This window comes from Amyelois transitella, chromosome 17 (assembly GCF_032362555.1).
Source record: "Amyelois transitella isolate CPQ chromosome 17, ilAmyTran1.1, whole genome shotgun sequence".
NCBI classification, from domain to species: domain Eukaryota; kingdom Metazoa; phylum Arthropoda; class Insecta; order Lepidoptera; family Pyralidae; genus Amyelois; species Amyelois transitella.
In genome coordinates, this window is record NC_083520.1 from 7,314,849 (window position 1) to 7,331,882 (window position 17,034).

At 35.2% G+C, this 17,034-nt stretch overlaps 2 protein-coding genes across 2 annotated transcripts in view; both read right to left on the reverse strand.

Moving 5' to 3' along the window:
- The window catches only part of LOC106134231 (uncharacterized), a 163,465-nt gene that overhangs the window by 123,956 nt on the left and 22,475 nt on the right, over positions 1-17,034 (reverse strand). The gene's annotated exons all lie outside the window — the stretch shown is intronic.
- Positions 1,426-3,710, reverse strand: LOC106134272 (uncharacterized). The gene is made up of 2 exons (XM_013334272.2): positions 3,103-3,710; positions 1,426-2,902 (listed from the first exon to the last, which is right to left on the reverse strand). The coding sequence occupies exons 1-2, from the start codon at positions 3,184-3,186 to the stop codon at positions 2,540-2,542; spliced, it is 447 nt and encodes a 148-aa protein (XP_013189726.1). The 5' UTR covers positions 3,187-3,710; the 3' UTR covers positions 1,426-2,539.

Genomic DNA, 17,034 nt, shown 5'->3' on the forward strand with positions numbered 1-17,034 from the left:
GACGTATTATAATACGAAATAGTAGCCGCTGTGTGGAGCCGCCTTTGCTGCGGCGTCTTTGAACTGATATTAATGTCGCATTACTTTTAACTTAACCACGAAATTATTTTATATTTACTAAATTGTGAACTATTTTATGTGCGAGGCTTCGCTTGCGTGGGAAATCCTAGAAAAAAAAGGATATTCTATATCTGTGCCAATTTTCAGTCCAGTAGTTTTTAGTTTATTAGTTAGAAACACACAAAAAATTTCTTATTAATGTGCATGAGGATGTCAACGTGGAAAACTAATTAGATATTTTTGTAAAATTTTAGCAAGGAAAGGAAAATTAAGAATAAAATAAACTATTGTGGTAGCGAAGAAAAAATATAATGTGTGTCGACTTCATTTCCCTCGCAAATTGTAAAAGTTGATCAAGAAGAAAAATGTTTTTAGATAAACATGAAATTCTTAACTGAATACAAACTTTCGCGTTGCATTAAAGGAACTATTAAATGCGCACGTAACGGTACCTTATTTATCTCGGACATTTCAAATCATGTTACAATGATCCGAATTCTTGTTTCAGGCAAACTTTTGATAGCACTTTTGGATTAGACTTATTTTAAAGGTGAACTCATAACGATATCTCATGACCGTATTTTAATTTTCTACTGAATTAAATTTCAATATACATTTAATATAATAACAAATAAAAAGTTGTTATACTGTGCGCACTAATTTGTTGGTTTTCAACCAGTCGTGTAAGTAAGTAAATACCTTTGCCATAGTATTAAGACATTTAGAAATGTGATCGTACTTCCTAAGGTAGAATATAAACCTGATACAATTGTTAAAAAGACGTTCTAATTTGTTGAGATGCTCTTCAGTTAAATCCAGATAACACACATCAACATAATCATAGGCAGAAGAAGTGCTTGGGCAACCATAATATTCGTCTTTGTTGGAAGAAAATGTTTTAAGCGTTGCAGATAATGCAGAGTACTGTAAACTTTACGACTGGTTGCAACAACGTGTTCTTATTCCTAATATATTCCTATAGTTTCAAGCATTAGTAAATCGATTCCTTAGTCTATTGCATAATATGTGAATCGCCCAAAGCGGTATACGAGGATTGGTATGTACGCAAATGTTAGTTATAATCATGTCTTAACTATATGTTAGAGATACTCTCATTGGTCGAGTCCGTTTGTTTATTTATCTCTCCATCCATACTATTGTTTAGAGACATAAGTAATTTATTGTCTAAGTAAAATGTATCTGATGAAATCTTTAAACTTTACAGGAATTGTTCTTTAAACGTTATTATGGGCGAACCCCAGGCTCCTCTCCAGAAAGGTGAGGATTGAACTGGGACTAACGCTCAGTTTGTCGGTAAGCTACTTATTTAGGTAATTGATAGGATTACGGAATAAAAGTGAGCAGTTTATTTATTACAACTTTATTGATTAAGACTGGAGATCAAACGAAAGTCTTGCAGTTCCTTAACTATATCAGTCTAACGCTTAACTTATTTAAAAATAAAAAGAATGAATGCCTAAAAATCTATACTTAGTTGACACAAATGGAAGAATTCAGAAAAAAACAAATGAAAAACCTTATGATTATAAGAACAGTTAATTAAAGCTAAAACTTATTTTAAGTACATAAATGTCTTAAATTTAAAAGATTGGCACGTTCGGCCCACTTCCGCTTACATTTCAGAATATTACAGTAATTCTAATTACTTACAAGTGTACTCTTACATACTATTAAAGCTTTTGTGATTGATATGTATTATTCATATTATACACACACATTTATATGATTCTCAAATACATCAAAGAATATCCTTAAAACTATTACATTGATATACTTTGATGCATTTCCTTACTAAAGCTAAGATATAAATTTCTGATAAACTCTGCTTAAATTCTAATTAAAGCTTGGATTTTTATCATTAAATATCACAGTCAAGATAATAAACTCTTCTAAATATTAATGGAAGACATCGATCAAGATATAATTAAAATACAAGCTGAATCGCGAAATTCTGCCAAAGAATGAAGTTTAGAAGATAGCCAAAGACTCGTGCGATGATAATTACAGTGCAGGTGATATTAAAGCTGTCTACCAAACTTGCTGTTATACTGTTACAATCAAAAACTACCACGAAGCAGGTACAGCGTGTAAACAGAGATGAAAATACTACTAAAGATCACAAGAAACTATAAACTTAAATCACATGACCATCCAATAGGAATACACATTGTATCTGCTGCGTTTCTAAGTGTAAACTCGATTTGGTAAGAAATCTCTAGTAGTATAAGATACATCGACAAGTTAAAACCATTTAAAGTATGGATAAAATAATCTAAACTTACAATGTATGTTGAAAACCAGAGATTTACACCAGTCAAGTTCACTTACGTCTAATGGAAGACATTGGATTTTGTACTCTGGATCGAGCACGCACTAAATCTATGATTGGAAGACACGATTTTGTTTCACTGCTTTAAGAATCAATAACTATTACCGGAGAGAAAAATTTAGTTTTGAACTAATAAAGTTTACATACGATGCAGTTCTTGTTTGCGCTGTTGTAGCAGATCTCTCGGACCTCATTAGCCAAGTTGTCGACCTCTGGATCTTGTGAGATGAGTTCGAAGCGACTTGAGTTGAGGATGTTCTGATTCTCAGCGTTGTCGTTGTCTTCTGTAGCTGCCGGTTTGACCGGTTCCACTGGATAGAAGAAGTCAGTGAAGGGCACCAGTATGGGCTCTTCGGAGTATACAGTCTTATGTGATGGTAGGTCAGTACGTGGCGATGCATTGGAAATCAACTCGCCAAGCTTCGACCAGCACTTATTTAAGTTCACCCTGGTGGAGGATGTCACTTTTCTTGGAAGTCGTGGCTTAGAGCTCTGTAAAGAATGGAGAATAAACATTAATATAATTGAAAATAAGGTTTAATCAGTGGGAATCCCCATATTATTACGAGAGGAACTGTTGTTAGCTTTTGTTAAAATGTTGATGATAATGGAGAGTGGAGAATCTGTGGTAAATTTAACAAGATTAAAAAAGAAAATATTAAGAAATAAAAATAATCAATTAAAAATCTTACCTGACGGTTAAGAAGCTTCGCCCATGGCGACCTTGGTGACACAGCCTCCTTCTGGGGCGATTGGGTCTCTTTAGCCAAACACATGTTAATGTTTACTAAACTTAGTCTAACGAATTAAACTACGTATTTACAAGGTTGCGCGAGCGGAGAGAGGCAACGTGCGCGCACGGGCTTTAGTCGGGAATGATTGAATCAGGTAGGGCAGCGGGTTTTATATAGGGTCCCCGAGCCCTGCCCCTCTTCTGCGATACCGCGCGTGCTTCGGGAGCGGGTCGGCGCGCGCGCAGCACGAGCGGTAGCGCGCGCTACGAAGAGACTGGTTTTTACTTAACAGTTCTACGAATAGGCTTTGACGGCGCGTCTTAGAAGTTGCTAAATTACGCCGGCTCTATTGATGAATAACATGGGATTATACAAGCGTGATTTGTGTTTTTCATACTTCAGAGAATGAAGCTATAGAACTAGGCTGGATAATTTTATGAACATAAAATGTTTTTAAGATTTAGTGAAGAAATCTAATTCGGTGATAAAAAATAATATATAAATGAGATATAAGTATTTAGAAAACCGTCATATGATAGGACCTACTGATAATAACGAATAACATTTTTACCTATGACCTGAATCTACAAAAGAACAAAACTTTTATTGTAGAGATGTTTATCATTAAAAAAAAAACATTCTTTTCAATAAATGCAAACACTCAACAAAATATTCCCACAATTCAATATACCATAACTGATCAACACTTTAAAACACATATAATTTCCACTTTAACTAAACTCCATACAACTCAGGGCAACGACCCCAAAGAAATCATTCCTCGTTCAGCATCTAACACAATCTAGCCCGCAGGCTATAGCGATCTAGAACGAAACCTGCACCTGGCTAGAGATAGATAGGTTCCGCCGCGGTCCCTTCCTGCGATGCCATCTATGTGCAATTCTATTGATAAATCATTTCCTTTACGTGGCGAATGTAGAAAGTTTGTTTTGTTCAATACCTTTGTTTCCGTTTATTTTATTTGCATACTAAATATACAAAATAGGTAACAATAAAAAATACATAGCTCGGAACCAATTGATTCCTGAATAAGACCCATAAACATGCGCACACAGAGTTTCATCTTTTGTGAACAGAAATTTCTGCTCATAACATGTTTTGTCTATGTAATTAAGGTGCTACGATTTTCGTAGCACATTTGTAGCAGTGTGCTACGAAATTCATTGTAAAAAGTGTTATTATTTAAAAATTAAACTAACCAAACCAAACCAACTCTTGGTTAAATCAATTACATTATTCAATTGCTGTATTTTTGTGGCTGTTACTGACAATCAGTTTTTCATGCAATGAAGTGTTTCATGTCTAAAATCTAATTAGAATTTCAATTCTTCTAATTTCAATTATACATATACAGTAAATAAGTACGTAATAATGAGCTTGCAAATATATTAATGAAATTGTTTATAAATATTTCTCTCATCTTAATATACCTAATGTGATAAGTTTGAAATGAGATAAAGAAGAAATGAAAGAAAGTAATTCTTATTGGAATATTCCATTAGACACTCTTTTATTTTTTTTAAACATTTTCAATCACGACCGGCCGGACCCTACGCTTTTTTTTACATAAATTTCTATCGAACCCAAAATAAAACTAAGTTTATTCAACTAACTAATACTAAATCAACCAATGAGATATGTATGCATCTTGATATTAAACCACAAAAACTTAATTTATATTCATCTCATCACAGCCCACGCAATCCAAACCAGTAACTGATATCTTCTCCAAAGAATTTTACACTTAATACTTCCATTAAAAGAAAAAAAATCGTTAGACCACAACTCAACCACGTGCATCCAGCCAGTATTCGAAAAAAGAATATAAAATCTTCATATTTTTTGCTTCGTCCCCACAGAAACGAAGGGTAGGGTTACATAATGGAACGTTAGCGTATCAAACTGTGCTTGTATTATATCAGAGCGACTGTGTGTGTGAATCGTGCTTTACACACGCCTAAATGCTCCCCGCTGTTGACTCGAGTTTAAGGGATAATGTTTATGGTATTTTCAATGGGTTATTGTGTTCTTAGAGCTGTGAAAAGGGTTTCAATATAGTCTTTGTCGCTTGGTGTCTGAGATGGATAGTTGTTACCTAATTATAATTTAACTATGACTATCCAAAGTTTTTATATCGCAGCCATTTGAAAAAACTTACATGCTACATTTAATTTTCTTTTTATGAGGTAGATTATTACCTACTTACCTATAGCTGCCTTAGTGGTACTAAATCAGTTGGTAAGTAATATAGTAAAACTTAATTTCCATCCGGAAATTAAGCATAACTTTAGTCATGGCTACATAATGGGGTGAAGCCAATTTGTCACTGTATTAACTCTCTTTATCAAGTTATTTTCCAATGCAAACAGGGGTGGATGGAAACAATACATGGCTAGCGCGCATACGCACCGCGCACGGCCGACACGCGTCTCTGGTTGAAATTCCGATAGTGGCCTATGCGGGTTGACGCATGCCATAATATGATGACATTATAAAAGATGATTAATTCTGTTCTACTGAAATGAGCAAGTAACACAAACTACTTGCACTGAAATATTAATAATCTGTCATCCTTTTTGATCTCCAGAATGAACATAATAAAAGATGCGTTTTTTTAGGCTTGTCAGGGTTGATAAGAAGAAGTAGTTATAGAAATATTTTTTCAAAAAAATTAACCATGAACACCAATAAATTATTTAATCTAATCACAACATTCAACGCATACGCATATACCTAATATCACATGACCTTAGGGTCATTACACATGCGATTATAACACGGGCAACACATTCCGATTGTAAGGCGCCCATTGTTACGACCATTTGTATGCTCACCTCGGGCTCTGTATTGATACAAGTAATATATTAATATTTCTTTCATATCAACCTGTCGACCAAACAGAATAGCAATGAACTTCTAATACGTTTGATTTACACAATAGAATTTTTATTAGGACGTTATCATTCATTTAACACGACAAACTGAAAAAAAATAATTATTTTCAATAGAAATAAGTAAGCTCTTTTAATGTTTGAAGTATTTGTCTTCAATCACAAATAAAGATGGTAAATAATATTAAAAAAACTATATTATGTTTTATTTTCAAATCAAAATATTTATTCCATCGTAGAAGCTATTATGTATTGTAATTTACAGCATGCGGGTACTATCCATAAGATTTAAACAAGACGCCAAAGAAAATGTAACATGGTGTCGTTATCATAAACTAACATTTGTAAATCACACACACAGACAAACATTAGACACAGCAGGAAAATAAACAGCCCTTCTACGGACACTTACTTGAGTAAATCCTGTAACCGGAGATAGCCGCGTGCGCACACACGCGCACATACGCGCGCTTCTTTTAGGGTTGTCGATCGGAAAATAGCAACCATTATACATTCATATGGCAATGAGAAAATATTTGTAATTTTTTTTTACAATGAATAAACATTTGTGTTAATGAGTATCATATTCTTGATATAATAAAATTTAACGGAAAGATTTTCAGCCGTAAAGTAGTTGGAAATTTATATGGGCGAAACCCGAAGTAGATAAGTTCCTGATATTAATCATATAGTAATGAATGATTAGATAAATTCCTGATATAACGGCAAATTAAATCTAGAATAATTGACAAAATGAATTTCATACATTCATTACTTACTAAAATCACCGAAATAAACTTTATCTGCGTTTTTCAAATTTTATTCATATCCCTACACAAAAATAATGTCTACCTTTAAAATTTTCATCTGAAACAAATTTCGCCAACTCAGCAACCCTACCTCGCCACGAGAGCACACACCGCGCCTTCTAATCGGCGCTTTCCTCCGCGTGGCAGGCGTGTGTGTGCGCACCATCCCCGTTAAGGGGCGCAGGTGTGGCGAGCTGAATGACGCTGCCGTGGGAACGCAGCCCAACCCTGGGTTCCCAGGCCCACCTGCCACCTGCCGTACTACTACGCATAATTCGCGTTCGTAAATGAACGGTAGTGACCACGTGTGCCAGCTTTTTTTCATCGCGGAAGATCGGATCCCAATTAATTTTATCGATTAAGGTATGTTTAAGATCAGGGTTTGTTTCTGAGGGTGAAGTGATAAGCTATTATTTATTATTCTTTGATAATAGGGTTGGTTTTATTATCGTAGCTTTTAGGTGTTATCTAATCTGAAGTCACTGGAATCTAAAAGCCTATTTCTTGATTAGTCATTTTAAAACAAGGAATTGTTAAAGTAGTTATTTCAATCTTCATTTTGTAGACCTTCTTAAATAAGACACAATATCTTAGTCCACTGAACTAATAAATAAAAAAATATTATGCAAAGAATATAAAGAAATAAAACATATAGATTCAATAGAACAGACAAATGAGCTAGGGTAATTGATCTCGCAGTCAGGTTGCAATACGTAACAAGTACCTAATTAAAAGTCACCCTTAGCCGTTAGATAGAGCGATAAAAGCGCGACCTTTGCAGGGACGCTCCGACACATACATACCTACCTGTTACTTACCTGTTACCTGTTATAATACCTGTTCCGGTGGTAAAATATCGCGTTACGCCCTGTGCACTATGCGACCGTTACCACCCCTGTGACGGCGGTTACCGATTATGATAATGTGATAATGGAATAACCTGTTATGAGTTAAAGTAAAAAAAAGTTACATTAAAATTTCTCTATTGACTGGCGGCTCAAGCAGGCTAATCTAACTTATTAGTTTTATATATTTTAAAGATTATTAAATAATGGTAATTGGAGATAAAATTTGGAAATCAATTGATATTACTAAGGGCTGTTTTTACAGTCTAAATTTACAAATTAAGAAATTAAAAAAAAACATTTTGGTACAAGTTATCTAATAGATTAATTATTTTACACCTGTGGTATTCTATATACTTATCATAACCACAAACATAAGTTACAAATTTATAAATATTCAGTAGCTATTTACAGAAAGAAGCTGCTATTGACGTTTGCAAAATATGACGCCTACCGAATGTAATAATCATTTATGAAAGTACAGTGTACGAGTAAGATGGTCTTTAAAAATATCCATTGATTTGATAGGTGCCTTGGGCAAATGACATTTTCTCTGTGCATCAATAATTATTATGGACGGGTCTTTTTTAAGTGTGGCTAAAGCAGGGTTGGCAAATATGAAATGTTACTTTATAAAGATTACGAAAAGTTATAATTTGGCAAAGAATTTTCTTTACATAATACTTTTAATAGAAGTACCGAAAGTAGGTACCAAAATAGAGTAAGTAGAGTAATAAAGAGTTTACCTACTGTCTGATGTTCAAATGCATTGTCCAATTGATAGGTTCTACGCACTCGCACTGTAGGAAGTTGATTGGCTGAGCTTTAGGTAAAGATTAATGTAAGGATAGAGGCCTTATTCCTTGTGTGATTACACAAATCAAATTGCGCGTTCCATAGCCCAATAAGCAACCAAGGCAAGATTAGGTCAAAAGGAAAGTATGTCACACCGGACCACATTATACAACATTCGACACATCGTCAATGTCGCAGCCGTGGTTCTCCAGGTATGACACTTAGCCTGGCAGAAGATTTCCCCTCTGGTGAGTTCAAAACCGAAACCTTGCTCCCACCACAATTTCTAGAATTAAACCAACGCATCTAGCTTTAGAAAATCACCCACTAGATGGTCCAATTAAGGTTAGGTACAGGCAGATGAATATTTGTAGGAGGCATGGGCAACGATCAACATATTACAGTGTTCTGCTTAAAACGATAATTCATTTAATACGTTTCATAGAGAGAAGCAGATCAAAATGTACTCAAAATATATCAAAATGTTATCTGGTGGCACCCCTGTTTTGGGCGTAACCACAGTGAACGTGAAACGCTGGACGACGTAATTACGCTCACTTGTCAAACTGCTACTGGGGTTTGGGTGCTCTGCAAAAAGAGAGAATATCATACATTCATATTTTACCAAGAATAAGTTAAAATCCTTCTATGTTCTATGTGTTTATCTTTTAATACTCATTTAAAGATAAATATTAGGTATGTGTTTTCTTATAAGATGATAAAAAAGCAATACAGCGAGGTAATGCCGCTAATGTTATGGGCACTTCTGCGTCACGTAAGCACTTACGATTCGGGGCTGATTTATATAAAAAATGACTTATTTTATTATTAATACTAAATATTTTTGTCGAAAAAGCAAACACTACAGCATTTATTTATAATTTCGGAAGACTTACAGCTTAGTAACAAGAAATGATAGAAAAAAGAAATAATAAAATTTCTTCTAAATTGTCTGTCTCTTCAGGTAGAAAACAATTTAACTTACACATAGAGAAAACCTAGCTAGCAATATAGGAGCAATAAAAGAAAGCAATAAAAATACATACCAAGATATCGTACCACTACAGTAAATTAAATTTCAAGGCGTAAAAAATAAAAGTAAGTATAAAAGTTTCAAGTTTCAAACCTACTTCGAGGGTAACTCAACCTGTGTAAAAAAATTTACTTAGCAACAGTTCAATAACTTTTATTAACTAATTACTACGTAAAAATTTACTTAGCATTACCTGTATAAAAAAAATATTTAGCAACAGTTCGCTAACTTTTATTAACTAATTACTACGTTAAAAATTTATTAAGCAGCAAATTACCTACAGTTTTGTATTTAGAAATTTGGAGAGGAAATAAAATAAGATTTACATTTTGAATATTTATCGTGTTCAAAAACTTATATTCAGAATATGGAATAAGTTGTTGTCATTATTACTTTAACCATAACTGGCAAATTAACTTAATATACAATAATAATACTCGTATTCGTATAATAATACACCAATACGTATTCTGCCTTCCTAGTACGCATTATTTATTTTAATGAGATAAAGCCAAAGCGACAACTATTTATAGAAATGTTTATAAATAGGTCTTTTGCGCGAATATTGTGACAGTCGCCACTAAATGAGGCATAATAACATGTGCTATTTTTACTTCAACATTGCTGTATTCTTAGAAAGAGAACTGGATTATACACATTTGTTCCCAAAGAAAGAATAGCGTGTTGGCGGTATGTTATATTATTACAAATGATTTACTGCGAGACTATAATTATTAAGGGTGACATTATGTCCTTCAAGGAGGTGTCATGTGGTATTTTGCAGACTGGAATTATTATAACAGTATATAGGTATTATTATATATTTTGAAATAGATTATTATATCTGTTGATAGAAGGGATAGGCTGTGACTCTATCATCTTATCGGAAGAGGCATATGTATATATATTTTATTTTTAATATTATATGTATGCTTAAATCTATTATACTTTTTAGTCTTAAGACAGAATATAATAGCTTACTAATTTCAGCGGTCACTATTCCAGTAGCTATTGCTTTAGTAATAGGTTATTATATGTCGACACCTGGGTATAGAACAAGAGTTGGTACTTAATATCGAGTATAATTTGTGGTACCAGTACTAGGGGGATAATCAAAGAAATTATTGGCACGCACAGTACGTGATTGCTATTTTCTCACTTTCTTGTTCTTTTAATGAGTCTAATGATCTAGACCAGAGTTTCTCAAAGTTATTTTTATGTACTCCATGATAAAAAAAGTTATCGATGTTGTTGTGTCTAAGTGTTACTGACTGACTGACAAACAATGCATTGCCGGAAAAACTACTCGAAGAAAATTAAAAATTGGCATAAACTACTTATGTTTCTTGTGTGAGTTACCCATATTTATAGTGAGAGTTAAAGATTTTCGCAGTCGGAGCTACGGGTAAGGGCTAGTTCTAATAAAAAATGTGATAATAGGATAGATATAGTCAAACGTATACAGTAAGGGACATTGCTTTACTATTTTGATTCGGTACCAATTCCATGTTTTAGGAAACACTGGTCAGTCAGTTTATTTTTTATTTGTGATCATTACGTAGATACGAGCAGAAGTGTTGTTCTTCAGCTTACCTTTCTGGCCTTTCCTTGGGGCTTTGTCTACGCTTGTTTCTTGGCAGACCGTATGTGATTGCGCAATATCTTTCAAAATTACTTATGAACAAATGGTTAGTAAATTTTCAGCTAGCAGCATTATCTCTGAATCTTCATTTCATAATAATATCTATTATTATGTACGTTATTAGAAAAAGCAATCAGACCAGTTGAGCAAATATTGTAAATGACTATACCGTACTTAACTACAATAAAAAGTTTTCAATAAAATTAATTGAATCATTCATCAAGTGCTGAACAGGAAAGTAATTAACTAATGTAGCAACGAGTATCACTTGTTAACTGCCATTTATATCAAGCAATTTAAGTAGGTATTTTACGAGTAAGCGCAATGCGCATGAGCTTAAACCGCAAAAGGTCACGCGTCGATTTTAACGACCGCACTTCATTTGCCCGCACCAATTAAGGGTGACTCAATAAATTTAAATAACATAAAACAAGCCATATTTAGATGATAAAAAAACCTCGCAAAAACTTCGACGCACGTTAACTGAGACGCTCCAAAAAAGTGAGCAGTATCATTAAGCACACAAAATATGTTTTCCATTTACACATACGCTACGGTGCGGTTATAATTTTGTATACGTTGAGTGTTTACTCAGTAAGAAGCGCTTCGGATTGGTAACACCTGCCGTGTTTTCCCACGAACGCTTCGGGAGTCTTCGGGCGTGGTCGGGTGGAGTCGTGTGCGCATGAGTTTCATACTAAATGACGGATAGGACGAATAATTTCGTTATAATAACGCGCGTCACAATTACAATGATATCTCTCTTTCTCTTTTCTTTCTTTTAAGTTTAGGTTCTATTTTTTTTCCTTGTACTTACTTACATAAATTAATAAAATGCTCGTTTTAAGGCAGACTCTATGCGCAGGGCCCACTTCTAATTCATAGTCAGTATGTTAAAACTCTGCACTAAAATTAAGTTTTGTTAACCTAGATATAAGTTATTCAGAAAAATATGTAAATTTACAATACTTGATTCATAATAAAAATATAATTTTATAACCGTGACTTTAGTGCATAACATACGTTATAGAAGGATCATTTCCATAAAATTCGAAGTTTAAATTTAAATTAATACTTGCAAGGCCCGTTACTGCTACATGCAATAAAAAAGCGAAGAAGTTGCATGTTTACGCACTACAAAATAGATGAAGTGCAGATAAAGACTGAAAAAAAGAATCAAAAGGACGACGCGGACTGGCCAGTTGTGTTTGTAGTAAAATAAATTACTAGGCCAATAAAAAAGTAAAAAGATTAAAACGGCAATACCGTTATAGGTACCGCTGCGTCGAGACACGGTATTGTGACAAATCATTAGGGCTATGAAACTCGCCAACTAGAGGTGCGAAGCATACTACATGCAAATTTGATTTTTAAATTAAGAACTGTATTTTAGAAATGGTAATTAATTAATTTATTGAACAATCAGTACGATAGCCCTTTTTTATTTAAGTTTTTTTCTTGATTTATTTATAACAAAACAAATACTTACGTTATTTGAAAATTGAAACTTTGAATAAGAACTGTATGAAAAGTTAGTACTTTCTTATATACACAGATACTAAGTTAATCAAAATCGGGATCATAACTTAAGAAAAGGGATAATATTTTTATTTTTCGTTGCCCCAGAAGTAGAATCTGTATAATCTGTGTTATAGTTACTTAAGTTTTGTTTAGTTTTGAAAAGATTGAAAGGCCACGTTCCGTTGTGTATGTATGGCTTAATGATTAAAATTGTCCCCAACATTAACATCCTAACTAATATCAAATCTTTATCCCTTGTGGGGTAGACAGATCCAAATTTCGAAATTACAAATTATTTTACACGCTTAATACGCATATTGATGTTTTAAAATCGCGTCGTGTGCGCCGGCCAGCGTCCGTTCTTGAACAAACGAACACCTGCCCACTTCTCCCACGGTTGGGCGAGACTTTGCATATGTTTTATTTAAGTATTTTTTGCATTTTTGAAATACTACTTTCCTCCTAATTTCGTAATTGATGGAAATTGTTCAGGTTCGCATTCGGAAGTTGCAAACAAAAAATGCTCAAGACTAATTATTCATTTTCGACAGTAAACCCCGCAGTACTCACTTATAACATGCTGTATGACAGTGGAGCGGGTCGCTAGTTATTGATAAATACCTAAAGGAACTGGATTGAAATTGAACTGAAATACTGGTTTTTATTTTAGCATCATATTTGTAGTAGGTATCTTTTTCTTACTCAATCACTAAGTTTGATACAAAAAATACTAAGTATGTCCCATTGTTCTCAGACCCTGAATATAGCCTTCAAATTGAACTCCTGAGTGTATTTGACCTTGTATGGTAGGGAAAACATAAATTTCAGACTATTTTTGCTTCTCGGCAAGGATAAACATAAACTTGTTGGTACTTAATGTTAACTTATCGAGACACTATTGATGTATCGAACTCAAATGTCCATTTAAGGATAAAAAGATTAAGCTTTATGACCCTTTGTGAAGCACATTATAAATATTTATGTGTTAATCTCCACTGTAAAGCCTTCGTTTGGGACTTTGATGAAGTTATTGTATTTAAATACGATAAATAACTCACACAAACTTGTTGGAACCCAAATAGAGTGATTAAGCTGAAGGAATACCAACAAATGAATAAAAATCGATTTGCTTTTTTCTGAATTCAGCGTTCTGTTTTTAAATGTTAAACTTGCAAATTGAGTCAGTATTCTTGGAATGTAGTAGCTTTATTTTGAACCAAAGATACCTACAGCAAAACATCCAGCAGTTATCGGAATACAATCATGTTCGACAAGTTGGTAGATATGTTAGTACATACATACATACATACATAAAATCACGCCTCTTTCCCGGAGGGGTAGGCAGAGACTACCTCTTTCCACTTGCCACGATCTCTGCATACTTCTTTCGCTTCGTCCACATTCATAACTCTCTTCATACAAGCTCGGCGGTTTCGGGTACTTTTGACCTGACCCTTTACCAGGACGTCCTTAATTTGATCAAGATACGTTCGTCTAGGTCTTCCCACTCCGACCTTTCCCTCCACACTCTCCTTGTATATCTGCTTAGTCAACCTGCTTTCATTCATCCTCTCCACATGACCGAACCATCTTAACATACCCTTTTCTATTCCTGTAACTACATCTTCTTTCACATCACAACATTCCCTTATCACGCTGTTCCTTATCCTGTCACTCAATTTCACACCCATCATACTCCTTAACGCTCTCATTTCCACTGCATTTATTCTGCTTTCATGCTTCTTTTGCCATACCCAACTTTCACTCCCATACATTAATGTCGGGACCAACACGCCCCTGTGCACAGCCAGTCGAGCCTTTTTGGATAGTTTCTGACTGCTCATAAAGGCATGCAAAGCTCCATTCACCATGTTCCCCGCGTTCACTCTCCTTTCAATATCACTATCATACTTGCCATCTGATGTAAACTTTGATCCTAGATATACAAACTCTTTCACTTGCTCCACTTTTTCTCCTCCAATCAAAATATTACATGCTGTCATTTCTTTCTCCATTTCAAAAACCAGTGTTTTAGTTTTACTTACGTTCACTTTCATTCCTTTCTCTTTTAAAGCTTCATGCATACAGTTTACCATCTCCTGTAACTCCTCCGCTGATGACGCCAGTATAACCTGATCGTCGGCATAGAGCAGACATTTGACGAGTAACTCATTCATCCTTAATCCACTTTTAGACTCTTTCAAATCTGTCAAACAGCTATCCATAAATAGGTTGAACAGCCACGGTGACGCAACACATCCTTGCCTAACGCCTTTCTCAATCTTAAACCACTCAGTGTGCGCTCCGTTTATCCTGACACAAGCACTCGAATCCTCATATAAGGATTTCAGTGCTCGTATTAAGAGACTGCTCACCCCATGCATAGAAAGTGCTGACCACAATTCATTCCTCTCAACTCTGTCATAGGCCTTTTCCAGATCTACGAATGTGCAATAGACTTTTTGACTCTTGGCCAAAAACTTTTCGGCTATGCACCGCAAGGAAAAGACCTGATCAGTACATCCCATTCCCTTTCGAAATCCCGCTTGAGCATCCCATATTTTGTCATCAGTTTCATTCCTGACTCTATTAATCAATACCTTAGCATACAATTTGCCGACGACGCTAAGCAGGCTTATACCACGATAATTTTTGCAGTCCAGCTGTGACCCTTTTCCTTTGTAAAGTGGCACGATAACAGCCTTACACCAATCTTTTGGTACTCGGCCGCTTCTCCAACACAAATTGAAAAGGCAGTACAACTGACTAGCTACTACGCCTTTTCCTGCTTTAAGCATCTCGACCGACACTCTATCACACCCAGCAGCCTTTCCCGCTTTCATACTCTTAAGTGCTTCCACAATTTCGAACATTTCAATTTCGCCTTCCATCTCATTCTCTTTTTCTTCGCTATAGCAGAAATCTTTCTTATTTCCTTCCTTTTTTTCAAATAAACTTTCAAAATAGTCCTTCCATATCTTTAGTACACATTCTTCTCCTTTCACAACGCTACCATCCTGGCATCTGATCCTAGTCAGCTCTCTGGTTATAGTATTTCCTCGGGCTGACCTTACGGATTTCCAGAATACTTTCAGATTTGACTGAAAGTCTTCTGATAGCCTTTTATCAAAATCCTCTTTATACTCTTCTTTCTTTCTAATCACAGCTTTCTTAACCAAATCTTTCATTTTCTTATATTCCTTACGTGCTTCATTCACATCTTCATCTATAACCTCTTGCATTCTTAAGTTAGCTTTTGCTGCTAACAAATCCAGCCATGCTTTCTTCTTTAATCGCACAAGTTCTTGCACATCTTTACTCATCCACGCATTTTTGTGATTTTTTCCTTTCCTTCTTCTACTTACACCACACACTTCAACAGCTACTTTCACAATTCTTTCTTTAAATTCCTTCCATCCATCTTCAATATCGCTCATTTCCTCTAAATCTTCAAATTCATCCTTCAGTCTATTAATATACTTCTTACCTACATCCATATCTTGCAAATTTTCTACTTTTACTCTTTCCAAAGCGCTGGTTTGCTCCCTTACCCTGTGCCGCCAGCGATTGAAGATACCCCTTATCCGGGATATCACCAGTAAATGGTCCGAGTCAATGCCAGCACCGCGATATGCACGGGTATCCAGCACTTTGTTCTTCAATCTTTCATCTACAATCACAAAGTCTATCATACTTTTTAAAATACCTTCCACTCTTGTGTAGGTGTGGATCTCTTTATGTTGAAACATTGAGTTCGACACAAAAAGATCCCACTCTAGACAAATTTCTAATACACTTCTTCCATTATCATTCACCTTTTCGTCACCAAACGCACCAAGCACCTTTTCATATCCATCACGCTTTACACCCACCCATCCATTAAAATCACCTAACATAATAATCTTCTCATTTGGCTTGGTAACTTTCAATACTTCTCTTACACTATTCCAGAACTCCTCGTTTTCGCTTTTTGCTGATGTTGTACCCCTCGAACCCACATCCCAAGGTGCATAAACACCTAGAACGAAGATCCGAGTGATTCCAACTTTCAGCCTAATCCATAGAAGACGAGGGCTGACACACTCATACTCATTCACGCACTCAGCCATTCGTGCAGAAAGAATTAGACCGACCCCTTGACAGCCTCGGCTGGTACTGGAAATTCCAGACCAATACGCCGTGTAAGGGCCGTGCTGCGTCGCGTCGCATCCTTTCCGCTTCGTTTCATTCACGCACAACACATCCAAACGTCTTTCATCCATCATCTGGCATACTTCCTCAATCTTATCCTTCATTCCTCCTCTTACATTCATCGTCGCAAAGCGGCTTTCAG